The sequence below is a fragment of the Mirounga leonina genome, unplaced genomic scaffold (genome assembly GCF_011800145.1).
Source record: "Mirounga leonina isolate KUSES-001 unplaced genomic scaffold, KU_Mleo_1.0 Mir_153, whole genome shotgun sequence".
Lineage (NCBI taxonomy): Eukaryota > Metazoa > Chordata > Mammalia > Carnivora > Phocidae > Mirounga > Mirounga leonina.
This window is the reverse complement of record NW_023270387.1, coordinates 7,471,252-7,492,796: the sequence shown is the minus strand read 5'-3', so window position 1 is coordinate 7,492,796 and position 21,545 is coordinate 7,471,252. Positions and strand designations below refer to the sequence as shown.

The following is a 21,545-nucleotide window of genomic DNA, read 5'->3' as shown; positions in this document are numbered from 1 at the left end:
TATTTCCCAAATTGACTTAATTTGAAATAAAATTATCAAGACCAAGAAGGTGCTCAAAAATTTATTTCAAAACCTCCCGAGAGTTTTTTCTTTAAGAGACTTCAACTCATTGCTGCAATTTTCTTTAAAAAAAAAAAAAAGGCTTAAAGTAAGTATCTATTGTGTGGTTTTTTCTTTCTGTAATATATTATGTAGGTATTTTGGTAAAATAGTAAAGTTTCCTATCAAAGGCAACTCTTCTCTGTTAGTTCCAAACCAACTAATTGATTCACCTCACTTATGTATCAACCTGAATATTAACATTTTGGCCTAAGTGAGCTGGAGGTAGCAGATAACTTAAGTCTGCTCTCTCTGCCCTTTAGGATACTACCTAAAGGGCAGACTTTAGGTTACTACCTTGAGGACTTTCTAGTTCACAGGTATATAATAAGATATTTCTTAATTTTCTAACTAGAAGTTATCCAATGATATTTTTTAACTTTAGCAGATCCAGAAACTGTAGTTAGAACTACCTTTAATCAGGTATGATTCTTTTGTTCCTTTCAGTGTACCATTATTATTACCTGAACCAAACTAGTCGAAGTACTGGAGTGCCCAGCCAGCATGTTGGTAACTTGGTTCATTGTTGAGTCAGTAAACAAGCTAACATAGAACCATATCACACTGTAATCACTACACATAGAAATTTCCTTGAGTAGCTTAAATATGGTCAGCATTCTCATCTGATTCAAGAATTTGACCCAAACTGATTTTAGTTGATAAATAAGATATACAGTATTGTTAGTCAACAGGCCATATAAGTGACTAAATTTAAAGGTTTCTCCAGTCTTTAGTTGGAATCTCTGTTCCTGCTGATTATTTCATAATCAAATAGGATTGTTCTCAAAGAGTTGCTATTTTCACTGCAGTGCTCAGTGTTCTGAAGGCCAGGTTTTTGTCTACTTGGGCTTACATCATTGTGTATCATTTGTATGCAAACTGGGTTGTTTTGTTGTTTTTTTAAGCTCTCAGAGGCAATGCTCCTGTGATCTTGTTCTCTCCTTTCTTATAATGCCTTGTCACGTGCTTTGTACTAAGTGAATTCCTAATAGCTGTTGTTGAGCAACTTCTGTGTCAACTTTCTGTGTCTTTAAAGCAGTTACGTAGTTTAGTCCCTTTTTTGGAAGTAATAATCTCTTTGTGTGTGATCGTGCTCTGGTAGTGTAACTCTTTATCACTGTCCTCCCAGGTCCTTCACTCTCTCCTTTCTTATTCTTGTTCTGTCTTTGCTTTTGTAATGTTTATGTTTTCCTGACTCTTTAAATATTAGCATTGTTGGCATAAGATTGTTGGTCTCATTATATCACTTATGCTGCCTGTTCTGATCAGAATTTTGATAATTTAAAAGTTCTCCCTTTTGTTCTTCTTGCTTTTAAGGCCTTGCTCACACTGTTTATCCAGCCATTCTTCTGTGTACTCTACAAACGCTTATCCTAACTTCGTTCATTTTGATCTTGATTATCAACATCATCACTAGGCTCTGAGGTTCTACAACACAAAGTCAGAGTTCAGACCGTATAATATGAGCTACAGGATGCAGCAGGGAAGTGAATTTGAGGTGGACATGATGCACAAATTGCATGCAGCCACATCACATTATCATCTATGTACAGTTTTCTTCAGTAATTTGAATGTAATTTTTTCTGGGTGATGACTGTTGAAATGTAAATAGGCTTTCCCATGTTTTATCCTGTCAGTAAGACCGCTAATCGCTTTAGACTAGATTTTCTGAAAATGTGCTTTTAATGTTACCTGTTTGAGATGAATATCTAATGGACAAATTCTTATTGCTGAAAAAGATAGAATTTTGATGTTGATAGTAGGTTTTGTGGCTTCCTTTCAGTAGTCCTGTCTTTTTGTTCTAAATTGCTTCTGGACTAATTCTCTTAAGACTCACAAAGGTTACCTTTTACACAGGCAATATGGAGAGGTCCAATGTGAGATATCATCAACCGGTTAGGTTAAAATAGATGTTAGAACTTGAAAGCTAGGTTAATAAATTGGGATGACTCTTTAGACAGTGTACATGCCCTGATCATTGACAATGTGTGTCAGAAGATTGATGAGATAGAAGTAAGAAGTGAGTAGTATAGATTAAAGAAGGGAGAGCAAGGAAGTAGGAGTTCATTACAAACTATAGGAGAGGTTGTGAGTGTCTAGACTCAGGAGATTTTATTTTTTATTTTTTATTTGAATACCCTTAAAAGATAAAATGTGATTGTATGTGGAGACCAAAGAGAGAAGAGTCAAAAGTATGGGCCCTCACACTGCTGATGGGAATGTATAATCACATAGCCACTGTGGAAAAGAGTTTGGCACTTTCTCATTAACTTAAACAATTACTGTATGACCCAGAAATTGCACTCCTGAGTATATACTAAAAAAAAAAAAAAAAAGACCCCAAAATAGATGTTCAGATAAAATATGTACATGAACTTTTAAAGCAGCACTATTCACAATAGTCATAAGGCAGAAAAACCCAAATGACCATCAACTAATGAATGGATCGACAAATGTGGTCCATCCATACAATTGAATATTATTTGGCAATGAAAAGGAATGAAGTACTGACAGATATGGATGAACCTGGAAAACATGATGCCAGGTGAAAGAAACCAGACACAAAAGGCCACATATGATGGGATCTGAAATATCTGGACTAGGCAAATCCATAGAGACAGGAAGAAGTTTGTCACTGCCAGGGACTGGGTAGAGTGGGGAACAGGTAGTTCCTGCTTAATAGGTACAGGTATTTCTTTGGGGATGATGAGAATATTGGGAACTAGATAGTGGTGATGGTTGCACAACACTGTGAATATACTAAATGCCACTGAATAAAACATTTTAGAATGCTTCAAGTGACAAATTTTATCTTGTGTATAAATTAATCATGATTTAAAAAAAAAAAACTAAAAATTAAGCTAGTTGAAAAGACAGTAACACTAAGGCTTGAATCACAGACTTAAATGCTTTCAGGTCCCTGGGAGGTGCAGTAAACAGAAAAAAGTGGCAAGAGAGGGAAATGTGGTGAACTGGATATTCAAAACCAAATGTTTTTGAAACCTCTGGGTGGGCCAGATAAAATGATTGTGGACTGTGGCTTTCAACCTCCGCTACAAAGGGAACTGAGCAAAAATGATGGGTGATGTCAAGACCGTGGCTGACGGTAGAGCCAGACTCAGAGTTTCACAAGAGTAGAGGATAAATCTAAGTGGCCTACCCCATATCTTCACCATTTAGCCCGATGCCTCGCCGACACATAGAGATGCTTAGCAGATATGTGTTAGATGAAAAATAAAAATAAATAAATAAAGGCTGGGTGCTGAGATTATATTCTTTTCTTAGTTCTATCTCTTATCTCACCCCCATAACTAATCAATTTGCAAATTTGCACAGTTTGTATTTTTAATATCTCTTTGATATGTTTTTTTTCCCTATATCTTCTGTCCTTTTCTCGCTGCCAACTCAGGTTCATGACATTTCTTGCCTAAGATTATTGCAGTAAATTCCTAAAGGTCTCTTTTCCTCTAAGCTTGCCCTCATCCGTTTTCTTCGGCAAATTACAAAACACCCTGTCTTGCTTAAAATCTTTTGTGCTTTCACATAAAGTCTAAATGTGATCCGTAATATGGCCCCTTCCTCATGTGCCACTCCTCCTCTCAGGCCTTCATCACTCTGGTCTTTCTGAACTTCCCACAGTTACTGCCCCAAACCAGGCATGTTTGCTGTGCTCTTCTTCCTACTTAGACTGCCCTTCAGCCTTCAGTGGTCAGCCTATCCTTTAAGACTTTGGTTCCTCCAAGAAACTTTTCTAACCAATCCAGTCTCAGATAGGGACTCCTATTGTTGTCCCTCTCTGTACCCCCAGTCCTCTGAAGTTCTCTTACTGCACATACCTCACTAGTTTGTCATTGTGTTACTTGTCTGATATAGCTGTCACGTGACTAACCCCCTGCCACCAGGGACCACGACTATCTCCAGCACCTGGTGCATGGCAGGCATGCACCAAAGGCAACCCTATCACTGTACAAAGAATCAATTTATTATACAGTAGTCATAGACCCAATACATGTTGAATGAGAATATTTCAGAGGTACAAGGCAGGATCTAAGTGCTAGATATCACCTAAGAGATACCAATCAAGAGTTCAACTGAAAGAAAATTTTTATGGAAGAGATGACATTTGAAATGAGCGGTGACCATGTGCTAGGCTTTGAGGTTATCAAGATCCTACCTAGTACTTGCCATCATAATTACTAATTAATTATCACTTACAAATATAGACATTTTCAAAAAGTATTCTGAATTTTAGTTTCTCTTCTTCTGTGATTTAAGATGAAACACCACCACCTCTAAAACTGTACCTAAAAGTAAACTCACTTTTACAATGAGCCTTAGTAATAAATATTAAGAGGTATTACTGTGGCCAAGTTTCGTGAAAGCTATTATCTAGTTTTAGTAAAACATTACTAAGATTCTAAAATTCCTTTTTGCCTTTTAGAAATGACTTCACAAACCTATTTGAAAATAGAATGTTAATATATAAGAAACCGGCAGCAGGTTAATTCTTAGACTCAGCTTGTATTTGTTAGATCATCTTAGAGCTCTGTTAATTATAACTTGTAAATCCTAATCAGGCTATATTAAGAGGCTAAATAGAAGGTTACAATCTTGCCCTCCTCCCCATTTCCATACTCTAAAAGACTAAAATAAACACATCTACATTGCACTCAGAATAAAAATAAACACTTCAGAGTCACATAATTGAGAAATACATTTTTAAGTAGGAAACACTGATTAAGATTGTAATTTTAAAAACACAAAGGTTATGTGTGCTTTTGTTTCCTTCTAGGACAGATTTTTTTCATTTTAAATTATGTGAGTACTGAGATGTTTATCTTTACTCCAGACTACTGCATGAATGTTGGTTGTATTTTTTTTTAACCAATGCTTAGCTTGCTAAAGTCGTGAGGTATCTCTTGCCATACTTATATGTGGATCTTCAAAATGACAGACTGCCGACATGTATATTGATAAATCCACAATGAAAAAGAAAAATATTTTAACTTCATTTTGGATTCTCCCCCATACTACCATCTACTTATTTGAAAGTGTTGTGAGGTGGAAAGTGAGTTATTATGTATGAAAATCCTTTGGAGTTGCTTTAAAATGCAAAACATTTTTTTTAAACAATAACCTAATTAAATTTTGGCCTACACTAACCCCAAACAAACAAACAAACAATTCTAATTCCCTAATTGTTTCAGATTAGTCTTTATTTACGAGCATTTAAATGATTTAGAACTATTGTTTAAACCAGGAGTCATCAAACTATGGCCCAGACAAGCAGCCTGTTTTTGCAAATAAAGTTTGATTGGCTCATAGCCACACGTGTTCATTTAGGTAGCTGACTAAGTTGACAGCGGAGGCCATATGGCCCACAAAGCCTAAACTATTTATGGTTGCAAACTTTGAGTAATAGTTTAAGGATCCCTAATTTAAACTATACTGCTATCTGATGGTTTATTATTTTTTTAATTATTTATTTGAGAGAGAGAAAGAGCATAAGCCGAGGGAGGGGCAGGCAGAGGGAGAGGGAGAAGCAGGCTCCCACCGAGCAGGGAGCCCAACATGGGGCTCGACCCAGGACCCTGAGATCATGATTTGAGCCAAAGGCAGACACTTAAGTGACTGAGCCACCCAGGCACCCCTATCTGATGGTTTATAATTATAATTAAAAAGCAGTTACTTATTGAACTTAAAACCAAAATGCAAAAGATGACCTTTCTCCTTGCAAAGCTTTTCTGTCTGGAGATAGAGAAACTAAAGCTGTGTAAAATGCTATCTGTGTTAACCATTCCTTCATCGATTCATTGCTTGCTAGCCTTGTCCTTGCTCAATTTTCATAACAGCAAGTGAAATTTTGTTCTTTTTTTCTATAAATTTGAAAATTACTACATAATAAAAGATGCCATTATGCCTCCTCCCACTCCCCATCCCAAAAGAATTTGAAATAGAAATGATTTTTCTCTATGATGGGCCTTTTCTCATTGCCTAATTCCAATCTGCAGTATTAAACAGAGAAACTCCCTTTCCCTTTTCTTTCAAAGGACTCTGATTGGTTTACTGTCTTTGTTCCCCATTTATACATCTCTTTAAATTACATACAGTATGTGCTTAATTAGTATTTAGTGAGCATAATGGCTTTCACTTCCTCAGAGAGTTAACTGTAGCCTCAAAACTACAGGAAATGATGGAACGGCTCTCAGAAGTTCACCTTACCTGAAGTAGAAATATATGCCACTAATACTTCGAATACAGAGTTGTAGACTCTTAGAATGTTAGAGCCAGAAGGTGTTACAGAGTTTTGGACAGCAGTGGTTCTCAAGCTTCAGCGTGCATTAGAATTATCTGAAGAGCTTGTTAAAATACAGACTGCTGAGCCAGCCCTCCCAAGTTTCTGATTCCTTAAGTCTGTGGTGGTCCTCAGAATTTGCATTTGTAAGAAGTTACCAGTTGATGCTGATGCTACTTGTTGGGGACCACACTTTGAGGATAATTGTAACAGAGAACAGATGGCTGACCACTCAGATATTATCTCAGAGAGCCCTCAGTTGTGTAGTATACCCAAGGGAGAACAGACCCTGTGACCCATACTGTTCCAACCCAAGAAACATGGATAACCGAGAATCTCCGCTTTTTGTGGCTATCACCTGAACCAGATACTTGGGATGACAGGACATGGCCTCTTATACCCTGTACTTTGATGGAGACTCTGACAAATTCTTGTTCTTTGAGCTCCATTAGACTAATAAACATTTTTCAGTTCTTATTGCTATTTTTGTTATTATGTCTCTTGGTTTTTATTTTATTTCAACTCTGACTTGTTTCCCTGAGGTGACTCTCAACTATGCTTATCTCTGTATTTATAAACTGTAGGTTAGGGTTGCTTGCTAACCATATCCATTATCTGTTTCCTTCTCATCAGTAATATTAATTCCACCTTTTGAGTACATGTTTTTATACTTAGTCTGGTATACAGATTATAAAAACTGTTTCAAGATCTTCCAGTCCAGCTGCCTTTACAGATGCGGAAACTGAGGCAGCCAAATAAGTCACTGTGTCACACTGCTTGGCAAAAAAGCTTGGATGAACCCACTTCTTCCCCCACTCCCATTAAGTCCTAAACTAGTTAAGTTCAGTTACCTTGGGTGGATGAGGGATGAGTCAATATGAATGAAATGCTTGTCCTTTTGAAAGGCTACATGGAATTTTTTTAAGTACATGTTTTGAAACCATACTTACTTGTAAATCTCTCTCACTTAGTAGCTGTGTATTTTAACTGCTCTGAACATCAGCTTCCAAATCTGCAAAATGAGGGGTAATAACACCCACCTTCAGGGCTAATTGTTTCTCTCCTTTTCCTGCCTTTCCTTTTAAAGTGACCTTGTAGTGCTAAGCTGCTAAAAAATAACCAGAACCAGACTTCAGTTCTTCCTTTCTCATTCCTTAGTTCCTCAGGCTCCAGGCCATTCACGTTCTGCAGAACCTCACCAATCTCCTGGAACTATTTTCTTGAAGGTCTTAATGACCAACTGATTTTTTTCCCAGACATCTTTTCAGGCTTCAACTTGTTACCCCTCTACCAATTTCAGCAGCCTCCACCTTGCTCACAGATTCTCTTTTCCTCACCACTTCAAATCACATCTTTTCTCAGGGAGGTGTTTTCTGCCTTTTTCTCATATTCTGTGCTCCTTCCCTATGCAGTTTCAGCCATTCCCATAGCATATATGCACCTGTGTTTGGATGATCACCAGATCTACATCTCATTCTGACATCTCTTCTAAGTGCTAGCTGCCTGGCTGGTTTCTCCATACCACCTAGTCCACTGATAATTTCAAACAAAGTATATTTGAAACTGAGGTCATCTCTTCTTCCCCTGCCACAATAGCCTTTTTCTCTTGTGTTCATCTTTATTAATCGCTGAAATGTATATGGAAATACAAAAGACTTAGACTATCCAAAGCAGCCTCAAACAAGAAAAAGTTGGTAGATATATACTACCTGATTTCATGATTTACTGTAAAGGTAAAATTAGAAGACAATGTGTATCTAGCATAAGAATTAACAAACAGATCAGTGGAACAGAAGAGAAAGCCTAGAAATAGACCCATGCTTAATACTTATGTAATTTTAACAAAGGTGCCAAAGCAATCCATTGAGGAAGAGAAAGTCTTCCGTGCACATGGTGCTGAGTAATATGGTATCCATATAGAAAGGCAAAATGAACCCTAGCCCCTGCCTTATGCCATAAGCTGCAGTTAATTTGAGAGAGATCATATACCTAGATGTAAAAACTAAAATTATACAGATTTTAGTGAAAAACATTAGAGAATATCTTCTTTGACTTGGAGGTGGGTGAAGATTTCTTCGGTCAACAGAAATGATAAATTAGACTCCATCAAAACTTAAAAACTTCATCAAAAACACAAGAAAGTATACAGGCAGCAAAGAAAAACTATTTGTAAAACATATCTGACAAAGGATGCGAGTATCCAAGATATATAAAAAAATTCCTATAACTCAGTAATAAAAAGATATATAACCCAGTTTTTCTACATTGGCAAAAGATTTTAAGATGATTCAGAAATGAAAATATACAAACAACCAAAAAGAACATGAGCGTTCAACGTCATTAGTCATCAGAGAAGTGCAAATTAAAATTGTAATGAGACATTACTGTGTACCCACTGGAATGGCCAAAATTTAAAGGACTGACAACATCAAGTGTTGGTAAGGCTGTCGAGTGTCTGGCACTCCCCTGCAATATTGTTGGGAATAAAAATTGATAACAACCACTTTGGAAAGCTACCTGGCAGTTTTTTCTAAAATTAAACATCTACCTGCTCTGTGACCCAACAGTTCCATTCTTAGATTTTCTTCAAGAGAAATTAAAACATGGGTCACAAAAAGACCAGTACAGTGTTTAATAGCAGTTTTATTCGTAATAGCTAAAAACTGGAAAGAGCCCAGCCCATCAATAGGAGAATGAATAAACAAACTTTGATAGATTTATGCAGTGGAATAGTATTCAGCAGCATAAAGGAATGGATTACTGATAAAAGCTGACTAAAAAACAGCTTCCACAAAGAAGTGCATATGGCGGCTCAGTTTATGTGAAATCGTAGAACAGGTAAAACTAGTCTTCGGTGGAGAAAAAGAAGAGTGGTTGCCTTGAGGGTGACAGGGTGGGGATTGACTATTGTAAGGAATTTGAGGGATTTAGGGACTGAACAAAGAAAAAGCTATCATTGGGCAGGGTTGCAGGAGAAAGGAAGTCCCTTATGGCATGAGACTGTCTGGAGGCTTGTGGTCAAAGGACCACCATCCAGAAGGGGAGAAGGGCAAGGGAACTCCTGAGGTGAGGAAGATTGGAGAGGGGGTCCCTGGAGCTTACACATCTCGGGGAGCTAGTTCAGTAGCATAGCAGGGAAGAGAACTCTGATGGGCAGCAGTGACTTGGAGTCTTACCATCACTGCTCTGTCTTATCAAGGCTAGCAGAGATCGGGTGTAGTTATGTGACACATGCAAAGCAGTCAAGCTACAAATGGGGGCAATTTTTAAAATAATTGGGCGGGTAAAAAGGTAAGTTTGGTGCCGGTATACTTTTGAGCTGATGGTCTCAGCCTGCAGTGAAGAAATAAACAACCCAGAGGTCAGTACATAGAAGCCGTCTTCAGCTAAAATATCCAACTGAGAAGGGACAAGAGGAAATACTTTGCTGTGATGATGATCTTCCTAACTTGATAAAGTTTTAAACCGTGCGGGTGAATACATTTGTGAAAACTCAGTGAATATATACCTAAGATCTCTGCATTTCATTGTACACTCATTTCTTTAAATTATAAGTAAATATTGAACTTTAGTTAATGATGTTCATGCCGAAGTATTTAAGGAGAAATGTACTGCTGTATACAGTTTACACTGAAATGCTAAAAATGGAATGGATTATCGAATAGTTAGAAGGATAGATAGTTGGATATATATATAATAAAGCGAATACAGTAAAATTTTCATGGTAAAATCCAGGTTGGGGTATAAATGGGTTTATTATAAAACTTAAAATTTTGCATCATGTTTGAAAAATTTCATAATGAGATGTAAAAGACCACTGTGTAGAGAAAGACTGAGGGACCAATTAGGAAACTATGCCATTGCATTAAAAAGACAGAGAGCTGTATATTTCTTGACCAGCCAGAAGCTATAATTTTATAGAGCTCGATCCTATATTTGATCATTTGACTAAAGATCTGTGGTGTTTGATCTGTTCCAGGGAAAGTCCTGCTGCCAGCGTGGACACATGTACATTTCTCTCCTCATTTGTGTGTTCCAGTAGGACTCTGCTAATTGATGGCCGGGTAGAGCTCAAACGAGGTCTGCAGAGGCAGGAGCGGCATCTTTTCCTGTTCAACGATCTGTTTGTTGTGGCCAAAATCAAGTAAGTATACTGTAAACCTCTCCCAGTTATCATTATAAAATTGCATTCCCACTAACAAAGATAACCTTTCTAGTCAGTGCTTACTGTAAAGAATGTCAGGCCTCTCTTACCATAACTAATATCTGAAGTGAGCTTTATAGTTTTGTTTTATTTTATTTTTGCAAAAAGAAAGTTTTAATTGTTGATTCATTCAGTGAGTGTTCATTTAGGTCCCACTCTGTCCCCTGTTCTGAATACGTATAGGGGATACAGTACAGAATGTGATGGGTATGGTCTCTGCTTTTTTGGCACTTTTATCCTAACGTGTGGGAGAAATTACAGATTGTGATTAGTGCTATGAAGAAAATTGAGTACAGGGTGAAGTAAAATATGGGATATATGTTAAGTAGGTATAGTCAGGAAAAAGAAAATCATTGAAGGCTGAAAAGCAACCAGTCATTCAGATATTAGGAGGATGAGCATTCTAGGCAGAGGGAAGAGCAGACCCAAAGGTGGTGGGAAAAGCTTGGCCCTTTGAAGGAGCCAAAGGAAAGCCTCTATAACGGGAGCATAAGGAGCAGAAGGACAATATGAATTGAGGTTGGAGAAATAGACAAGGATCAGGTTATCAGGACCTTGTCAGCTATATTATCTATTCCCATGTAACAAATTACCCCAAAACCACAGTTTATAACTACAGACATCTCATACTCAGGAACACTCATCTCAGACTGAGGAATCTCAGACTGAGGAGTGGTTTTGCTGGTGGTTCTGGCTCACAGGTCCTCATGAGGTTGCAGTCAAGCTGTTGACCTCCCCGCTCACTTGTGTGGACGCTGGCAGGCCTCAGTTCCTCCCTGGCTGTTGGCCAGACCCTGTAGTTCCTCTCCATGGGGGTGTCTCCACAGGGCTGCTCATGCATGACATGGTATTGCTTCCTCCGAAGTGGAAGATCCAGGCATGTGAGATAGATGTAGGCAAGCGAAAGAACACCCCAAATAGAAGCCACAGTCCTTCATAACCTAATTTTGGAGGTGGCATACTGTCATTTCTGACATATGCTATTGGCCACACAGACCAGCCTTAGTGCAGCATGGAAGACAGCTGTGCGAGGGGTGCGAATATCAGGAAGCGAGGACCGTTGGGGGCCATCTCGGAGGCCGGGTGCAACAACAGCTGTGATAAGGAGTTGGGATTTTATTCAAAGGGATTGTAATATAATTTAATAACACTATTAATATGATTTTAGTAACAGTAGAGACCTCACATTTATTTAGATCTTATTGTATGTTAGGTATTTTTCTAGAGACTTTAACCTGCATAACCGTTCTATCAGGCAGATATTATTTGTCTCTTTTTACAGAAGAAATTGATACTCAGAGAAGTTAAATTACTTTACCGATATCCCAAAGGTAGTAATTAGTAGCCCACATTTGAACATAGGTCCATCTTCAGAGTCTGCTGTCTCTGTTACTCCTTTTCTTATGGATTTCATAGAAAATTCTTCCATAGAAAGTTTTTGTTTGCTTTTATAGCATTATAGTCTTTCTTATGCGATGAGTAAAGGATCTAACTAAATACTTAACTAGTAAGAAACTGTATAGAATGCTTAGTGAACCATTGATACATTTTTTAAAACTTAAAGGCAAAGATAAAAATAAGAAAATGGTTTCAGAATGTGTTAGGTTTTTTCCTTAGGAAAAAAAAGTCTTTTTTTTCCATTATGGTAAGAACACTTAACATGAGGTTTACCCTCTTAACAAATCTTTAAGTGTACAATCCAGTAGTGTTAACTAACATACATACAACACCGTGCCTATTAGTTAACATCTCTAGAATGTATTCATCTGGCATAACTGAAACTTAATGCTCGTTTATTAGCAATTCCTCATTTTCTCCCTCCCCTAGCCCTTGGCAACCAACATTCCACTCTGATTTTATAAGTTTGACTAATTTAGAGACCTCATATAAGTGGAATCACACAGTGTTTGTCCTTCTGTGACTGGTGTATTTCGTTAGCATAACGTCCTCCAGGTTAATCTGGGTTAATGCATATTGAAGGGTTTCCATCTTTTCTAAGGCTGAATAATATTCTGTTGTATGTATAGACCACATTTTTTTTATCCATTCATTCATCAGTGGACATTTAGGTTGTTTCCACACCTTGGCTATTGTAAATAGTGCCGCACTGAACTTGAGTGTTAGTATCTCTTCAAGATCCTGATTTCAGTTCTTTGATAAATACCCAGAAGTGGGATTTCTGGATCATATAATATTTCTGTTTCTAATTTTTTGAAAAACTTCCATATTGTTTTCCATAGTGGCTGCCCCATTTTACATTCCCCAACAGTGTACAAGGGCTCCAATTTCTCCATGTCCTTACCAATATTTGTTGTCTTTTTGGCTTTTTTTTTGTTTGCTTTGTTTTTGGGGTTTGTTTTTTTTTTTATAGCCATTCTGACAGTGTGACGTGATATCTCAAGTCTTAACAAAACTAGTAAGATTGAAATCTTTTTCCAACCACAATGGAACGCAACTCAAAATCAGGCAAAGCTTAAAACATGTTTTGAATATAAGTAATGCCTACAATGTAGTTTTGGAAGTAGATTTAATGTTATAAAGAATATAGAGAAAGAAAATTCTTTCCCTCCAAGCCTTTGTACTAAGTCCATTTAAAGCTATATGCTATTGATAGAGGAACAAATCATTTTTTAATGTAGATTGGTTGCCATTTCTTTACTTAGAATGTACTGGATGGGTTCTGTATGCTTGGTATTATGATAAGAGAATCACAAAGATCTTATTACATTTTCCTAACAATCCTACAAGACAAGAGTTGTTTTAGATAATGAATACTGAGACTCAGGGGGGTTTGTCCAAGGGTATATAATAGGAAATGGCTGAGCTGGGGTTTTAATCTAGGCCTTATTTCCAGTGGCTGGCCCTTGGTACTGTTCCCCCATTGTACCCATTATGTGCCTAGTTTTGTGCTCAGCCTGCAGGTAGATAAGCAAACAACAAAAACTTATTTTAATAATCCATTTCCTGGACTTTAGGACCTTAGAGACTATTTACTTGTAATATGTATTCAGTTCTTATGTAGGAAAATATTTTCTTCACCTTTTTTAGATGCTTTTTCCTTAACAATTATGATAATATTTAGAGTAGAAAACTTTTGTTTTCTTACCTGTCATTTATTGTTCTGGTTTTTGCTAATGTCTAAGTGGTTTTATGTAACCCATATAGTGTTTTGCTGGAAAACCTTTTATATAGTTTCTTTACCACTAGAAAATTGCTGTTTTAAAAATATGTCAAATCTAGGCCTATCATTTACCTGTAGAGCTGACTTTATTTTGACTGCCCCTTTCTCACATAAGGTGAACACCATTTTTTTCACATACTGCTTTTTTTTTTTTTTTTAAGATTTTATTTACTTTTCAACAGAGATAGAGAGACAGTGAGAGAGGGAACACAAGCAGGGGGAGTGGGAGAGGCAGAAGCAGGCTTCGCGCTGAGCAGGGAGCCTGATGTGGGACTTGATTCCAGGACCCTGGGATCATGACCTGAGCCAAAGGCAGATACTTAACGACTGAGCCACCCAGGCGCCCTCACATACTGCTTTTGAAAGAACTCTGTGTCTACTTAAATGTATGACAAAATCTATTAACAGTTGATTGAATTCTGTTTTTATTTAAGAGAGTCGGTTCATGAAAGATTATTTTAAGAACTTTCTACATTTATTGTGGATATTAAAAAGTGTGAGTGATCTAAGTTAATTTGGGGAGTAGGTGGGCATAAGCCTAAGACTCTTGAGATGAAGAGGACATATAGATTTGAGAAAGTAATCATTATTATTGAATACTGCCACCTTGCAAAAATGTTGCCAAGAATTTATCATCATATGGTCATTTTAATAGATAACATTTGATACATTCACAGATGCTTCTTAATAAGAACCTTAAGTTTTTCCTGAAATAAACAGCAACCAAGAAGAACTAGTCCCCTGTAATACTAAACCTATGTCTTCCCTGTCACTTCTCACCCTTTGATGGACGATTGGGTTGTACCCTTGATCATTAATTTGTTGAAATGATATTAGTGCTTAATCATGTACTTGGTGAACAAATTCACTGTTAAGTTCGATATTACTTCAGCTCATCTTCAGGCTTCCTTTAGAAACTGCTTTCAGTCCATAGGTTGATGGTATAGAAATAAATTCCAGTGAGATAACTAATTACCAGCTGCCCCATATTTACTTAGTGAAACCAAGTGGATTTTAGTGAGTGAACTAGCACAAAGGGTTTTTAATTTTTTCCTTTTATTGGCCAAAGTATTTTATTCACTTTGTGCTGAATGTTAACAGTGTTTACCTAAAATTCTGTTGAGTTTATTGTCCTTCTTTTCCATATGTCATTAGAATAAGTATTAAAACTGAAAGGGACCTTTGTGACCACTTTTGATATTCATTAGAAAGCTAAATAAAAAGATATTTTTCCAATAGAATTATGGCTTTTCATCTTTTAAGATAATGTTTGAAAACGTGAAAGTATGTAGAAAGAAGTCACTATTCCATCCATAACTGTAGAGCAGCCATGTGGAATTTACTGAGAGGAAGTGACTGTAGTGACCTCACACCTTCTCAAGCCTCCACTTTTCTCAGATTGTTATTTCCTGAGCAAGCAGGGAAATAATGACGAGATCTACTTATGTCAGTAAGATGAAGAGAAAAAAAAGTTGTGGTTATTTATTCATTATCAGTAGAATTACCATCAGACACCATGTCCTCTACTCCAAACATACTTAGTAAAACATCTCCATCTTCGAATGGAGGGAAATCCCTAGAATCCTGTGTATTTCAGCAATTCACTGGGATTCCTTCCAGTATAAAGATTGGAACACAGGAAAATAGGGAAATAGATCTCTCATCTTTTTTTTTTTTTTTTAAAGATTTTATTTATTTATTTGAGACAGAGAGAATGAGAGAGAGAGAGCGCATGAGAGGGGGGAGGGTCAGAGGGAGAAGCAGGCTCCCCGCTGAGCAGGGAGCCCGATGCGGGACTCGATCCAGGGACTCCAGGATCATGACCTGAGCCGAAGGCAGTCGCTCAACCAACTGAGCCACCCAGGCGCCCCATAGATCTCTCATCTTAACAAATCTGTAGGGACGCCTGGGTGGCTCAGTCATTGGGCGTCTGCCTTCGGCTCAGGTCATGATCCCAGGGTCCTGGGATCGAGTCCCGCATCGGGCTCCCTGCTCCTTGGGAGCCTGCTTCTCCCTCTGCCTCTCTCTGTCTCTCATGAATAAATAAATAAAATCTTTAAAAAAAAAAATCTGTAGTAAGGGACTACACTGTGGAAATAAAGAATTACTTTTGGGGTTGTTATTTTGTTTTTTTCAGCCAGTTCACATTAGATTCATACTTTGAAATTTCAATTAGAATAGTCTAATACTATTGGAAATTGAGTGTGAAAAATATGAAGAGACACTATGACACCAGGACTAAATGTAAAATTTTATTTAATACTGGTTTTAAGTACTTTGAAGCTACTCCATTTATCTTTGTGGACATAAGTGTTTATGAGATTCCTCTCCACCTCCATAGTAAACAGTCTTATCACAAAGCCTTGTAGGTACAGAGGGAGAAAAAAGTAAGACTGGGGGCGCCTGGCTGGCTCAGTCAGAAGAGCATCCAACTCTTGATCTCCAGGGTCAGGAGTTCGAGCCCCACGTTGGATGTAGAGATTACTCAAATAAATAAAACTTTAAAAAAAAAAAAAAAAGGCTGAAAATAGAAAAGCTGAAGGGAACTTCATGGTAAGATACTTCCATCCAGATGCTTTATAAGACCAACAATATCCAGGGCTTTTTATAGATCCATAGTAGTTAAGAGCATTAAATAAGTTCAGAAGTCAACACTGTTCAAGTTCAGATTCTAGCTGTTCTAGTTAAGCTATTTGACTTCTGGCAAGTTACTTAGTTAAATCTCTCCATGGCTCCATTTCTTTATCTATAAAGTGAGGATTAAACTAAATAATGTGTGTAACGTGTTTACCACAATGACTGACTGGCACATGAGAAGTTCTCAGTAAATATTAGCCAATAGAATGGAAGTGATTGTTTACACTTTTAGATTAACTTCTTGTAGCAGGAGGTGGATAATCTTGACACTTTATTGATCTAGGGAAAGAATCATTGCAATGATTTTTTTCCAAGGCAGTAAATGTGATAAGTTCCCACCTGGTATCTGAAGTATCTGATATAGAGAGAGACCTGCATTAGGAAACACAAACTGTGTAAAAAGAGAAAGGGGAACATACCTTTCTTTCCAAACAATTTGTAGTTTCAGTTTTATATTACCTAAATAGGCACTATCAAAAAATAAGATTTTTTAGCAAGAAAATAAAAAGAAATAAGATTTTATCTTCAATTGAGTCTGTTTCATTTTTTAAAAATCTAAAGATTCGTAGCAACAGGATGAAAAATATTGAAATGAAACATAGACATCATTATGCTACAAGGCTCTTTCCTATTACACTTACATTAAGTGTGCCCTACAGGAAGTATAAATGAAGCTTTGAATCCAGGCTATCCTTCTTGTGTAGTTCCTGCAAGATCCTTTTTCATTTTATAAATCCTAACTGAAGAGTTCTGCCTTTAAATATTCCATGAAGGAGTTTTAGGGATACTGCCATATGAAGTATCTTTGATTTCATGTTAGCTTTTTCTATTTCCACAAATGGTTCTGAATGGTAGGAAGTATGCAAGTTTCTGTGAGCGTTCTCTTTATCTTTCCCAGTGCCTTCTAACTAACTAACTCTCGGGTCCATGATGAGCATTAAATCTATGAATTTAGATCAAGAGATAATGGTGGTTTCAATGTCAGGTTCTAAAGGAGATTAGGTAGAAGTTGTCAAAAAGCAATTTCATTGCCAACTTAAAGTAGATCACCTTCTGGGTCCTTGGAGATAAATATTAAGTATGTTAACTCCACTTAGATATAGTACTTCCTGCTTTTTTTTTTTTTTTTCCAGTTTAGGTTAGGGTCTGTTTTTAGGCTATAGTTTTTTAATTTTAGTCAGAATATATGCGAAAATGATCTGAAAAAATTCTTAAGAAAGGAAATTTAAACTAAACTTTGCTTGTAAAGACTAGAAAATCTTGTAACCATTCAGTTGGAAATACATTGAAAATTCCCCTAATTAATTCCAGATAATATTTTTAAGTGCATCTATCTCTCCTAAGGTGAAAATTTTATAAATACTTTCATAAATAATGTGTACTTTAATCTTTTGTTCAGCCACTCAAATTTTTTTGGAGTAGGCAGGTTATAAATAATAAATGAATTTTTTAGAATAGCAGTAAATTTAAAATTAGATTTTTGATCCAAATGCAATGCTCAACATAGAAAAACAAAGTAGGCAGTTTATGGCTATTTGCTGCCCATAAACACAGGCATGAGGACTAATACACCAAATGTTTCAAAGACCTTTTCGGGCCAAAGGTAACCGACTGCCTTACAGTTTCCTGTGGTAGGCACTGAAGTTACAAACAATGAATAAGACATTCTTTGTCCATGATTAGTAGAAACTGTCCTCTTATCACAAGTACAGAAGCTCTCATAAAATTTAAGAAACAAAATAACAAGAAGTCCTGTCTGGTTTTTATCTTTCTAGATATAACAACAACTTTAAGATAAAAAATAAAATAAAATTAAGTGACATGTGGACAGCAAGTTGTGTGGATGAAGTGGGAGAAGGCCACACCAATGCTGTGAAATCCTTTGTCTTAGGCTGGCCCACAGTGAACTTTGTGGCCACTTTCAGGTAAGAACCATAGCTTCTCCTGTATTGACATGTAAAATACAGTCAACTAGGTAATTTCTAGTATGGAAAGAAAAATGTTAATCAAATTTTGTTCTGATTTTTTTTTTAAGGAAAATATTTTATTCTGATTGAGTTATTCTGAAGTCAGTAACTCATCTTTTGACCATACCCCCAATAAAGACACTTGTAGGCCTTATTTCTCCCCAAGAGCTTCTTATTAAAGTGTGTGGAGAGTAATGGTAAATATTGAGAACCTTGGAGTCGTTTATCTTGGTATGACCAGTAATTTTTAAAGGGGCTCTACTGAAGCACCTAGGGCCTGTGGAAAAGGAATGGAGTGGTCAGAGCTCTGGGGCCGCCGCTCTCCAGCCTCCCCTTCCTTCGTGTTCACGTACTGTTTTACATAGTGAGCTTTCGAATTGGTCTTTTCAACCCACTGTGATAGACTTTTATTGAAAAATTTTATGAAACAGTCCAATTAAGTTTGAATAACTGTTTTATACTCCCAAATTTTCTTTTTTATTAAGATTTTTTATTCACTTATTTGAGAGAGAGAGCAAGCTGCGGGAGGAGCAGAGAGAGAGAGGGAGGGAGAGAGAGACTCCCAAGCAGACTCCCTGTTGAGCATGGACCCCAGGGTAGGGCTCCATCCCAGGACTCTGAGATCATGATCTGAGCCAGAATCAAGAGTCGGATGCTTAACCAACTGAGCTACCCGTCACCGCTATATTCCCAATTTTCTAAAGAAATAGTTTTTAATTATAGAAATAAAGTTAATACCATGAAATAATGGAGTGCCTGAACTGAACATCAGGTTCTGATTTGGCATAAAGATGTGACCATCAAAAGCAAATTTATGACTCAGGAAGTGAAAGTCAGTTTCCTAAGACTCACCCCTTGACTGGGGTAGGGTTGGAGAATATATAAATAATCTTTGTACTCTTGTCCTGAACATGCTAAATTGGCACTTCTCAGGTCAGGGTGAGCATATCAAAATTCACACTTGTGATTTTGAATAGCTGCACGCTCAAGTCCAGAGTTTGTTTTACACTTAAAGAGTTGGAGTTCACATGCACACATTTTTCTTTTGGTTTCTTCTCTCCCCACTACCACCAGACACCTCAGGCATCATTCTAAAGCCAGATAACTAGAATTTTCCAAGCTGTTAATCTTTTAATAAAAACAGGCATGTCATTAAATTCTTTTATGCATTATTGGCCTACCACAAGATTTTAAGAACTTACTTGGAAGAAACATATGTTTGTATCATTCCCTGCATATGTTGTTTTCCATGACAGATTTCTCTAGATAGTATCATTTTCTGTTGCTTGATCTCCTTGGAGTTACAGGTGAAAGGAAGTAATACCTAGGAAGGGGCAAAACCACATGCTCTTTTTTTTTTTTTTTAAAGAGGAAGAATGGCAGGAGGGGAAGTGTGGTGAGGGAAAGAGAGAATCCTCAAGTAGACTCCCTGCTGACTGTAGAGCCTGATGCAGGGCTTGATCTCACAACCCTGAGATAATGATGTGAGCTGAAATCAGGAGTCAGATGCTTAACCGACTGAGCCACCTGAGGCACCCCATACATGTTGCCTTTAATTAAGGAGTTTCCATGAAATTTGTCTTAAGAAGAAGTGAAAATGTGGAAACAAGTTTTATACAAATGTATTCTTCAAAAAGTATAGTACTTTAACCAAATGATTAAGGTTAATTAACATCACTAATGATGCCATGTACCCCTCAATAGAATGTGATGAGAAGAGTAGTTCACCTTTGTGTTATTCCTCCTTAAACCCAGAGCCCCAGACAAACATGAGAGAAACTTCAAACAGGCACAAACTGAGGGGATATTCTATAGGTTAAACTGACCAGCACTTTTCCAGATTATCATGGTTAAAAAAAAAAAAAGAAAGAACAAAACAGGAAAAGACATAGAAACTGCCCTAGACCAATCATTAAGGAGACATGATAACTGAATACAATGTGTTATCCTGGGTTGGGTCCTCTGACAGAAAAAGGACATTAACGGAAAAACTGGCAAAATCTGAAGAGTCAAGAATGCAGTTAACAGTAATGTACCAGTATTGGTTTCTTAGTTTGACAGGTGTGCCATTGTAAGAGGATAACTTTAGGAAACTAAAAGGTGAAAAGTATCCAAGGACTCTGTACTATTAGCAACTTTCCTGAAAGCCTAAACTTATTTCAAAATTAAAAGATTATTTTAAGAAAAAAGTTGCTTTGAAGAGGTCTGGCCCTGGTATGGCAGAGTGAGGCCTTAACAGACTGACCACCCTACAGATAACAACTGTAAACTCTGAGCAAAATACAAACAACAACCACCTAAAGGATCTGCAAAGCGAACACAAGTTGGCAGATTTTGGAGAGGAATTGAAACTTGGAAGGAGGCACCAGCAGGGGGTGAGATTCCTATGTTTAAGGCATTGGCCCAAGGGCAGGCTACAGTCATATCATGGTGCAGGGCAACTAAGCTGACAGAAACCCCCAATCTTTCTGGCCAAACAACCAGACTACAGAGTCTGAGTCAGCCACAGCCACGGGAAAGTGAGGGAGGAAATCTCAAAAAGTAGCGTATTAGAGGAGGGAAACCCCAGATTTTGTATATGGATTCTACCTACGTGTCTGACTGATCGCTGACATGCATGGAGCAGACTCAAAGCAACCTGAAGTGAAGGCTAAAAGACCTGAACCAAGGTGCTGTTGAGTCTAATCAAGTTAGTTATCTGTTGTGATAAAAACATCAACACTGCAAATATAACAGCACTCAGTCTCCAGAACAAAATATTCATAATGTCCAGATACGATCTAAAATTTCTTCACATACAAAGAACCAGAAAAGATAATCAACAGAGACCAATCCTGAAATGATCCATGTTGGAATTACCAGAAAAGAACTTTAAACCAACTTTTATAATTGTGCTCACTAGGTAAAAGGAAAAGCCAACTGAAATGAATGAAAAGATTTCTCAGCAGAGAAATACAAAATATAAAAAAGAACCAAATGAAAATTTTAGAACTGAAAACTGCAATATCTTAAATTTTATATATATAGATATAGATAGATATAGATATAGATAGATATAGATGTGGAAACAAGTTTTATGCAAATGTATTCTTCAAAATAGATAGATATAGATATCTATCTATATCTATATCTATATCTATATCTATATCTATATCTATATCT

General features: G+C 37.1%; 1 protein-coding gene across 5 annotated transcripts in view; it reads left to right on the top strand.

Moving 5' to 3' along the window:
• Positions 1–21,545, top strand: part of ARHGAP20 (Rho GTPase activating protein 20) — a 128,145-nt gene that overhangs the window by 65,863 nt on the left and 40,737 nt on the right. For all 5 annotated transcript variants that reach the window (XM_035008892.1, XM_035008888.1, XM_035008891.1 and 2 more), the window contains 2 exons: positions 10,374–10,538; positions 18,192–18,341. In XM_035008892.1, the coding sequence (XP_034864783.1) occupies positions 10,374–10,538; positions 18,192–18,341 (315 nt within the window). The remainder of the gene's footprint in view (positions 1–10,373; positions 10,539–18,191; positions 18,342–21,545) is intronic.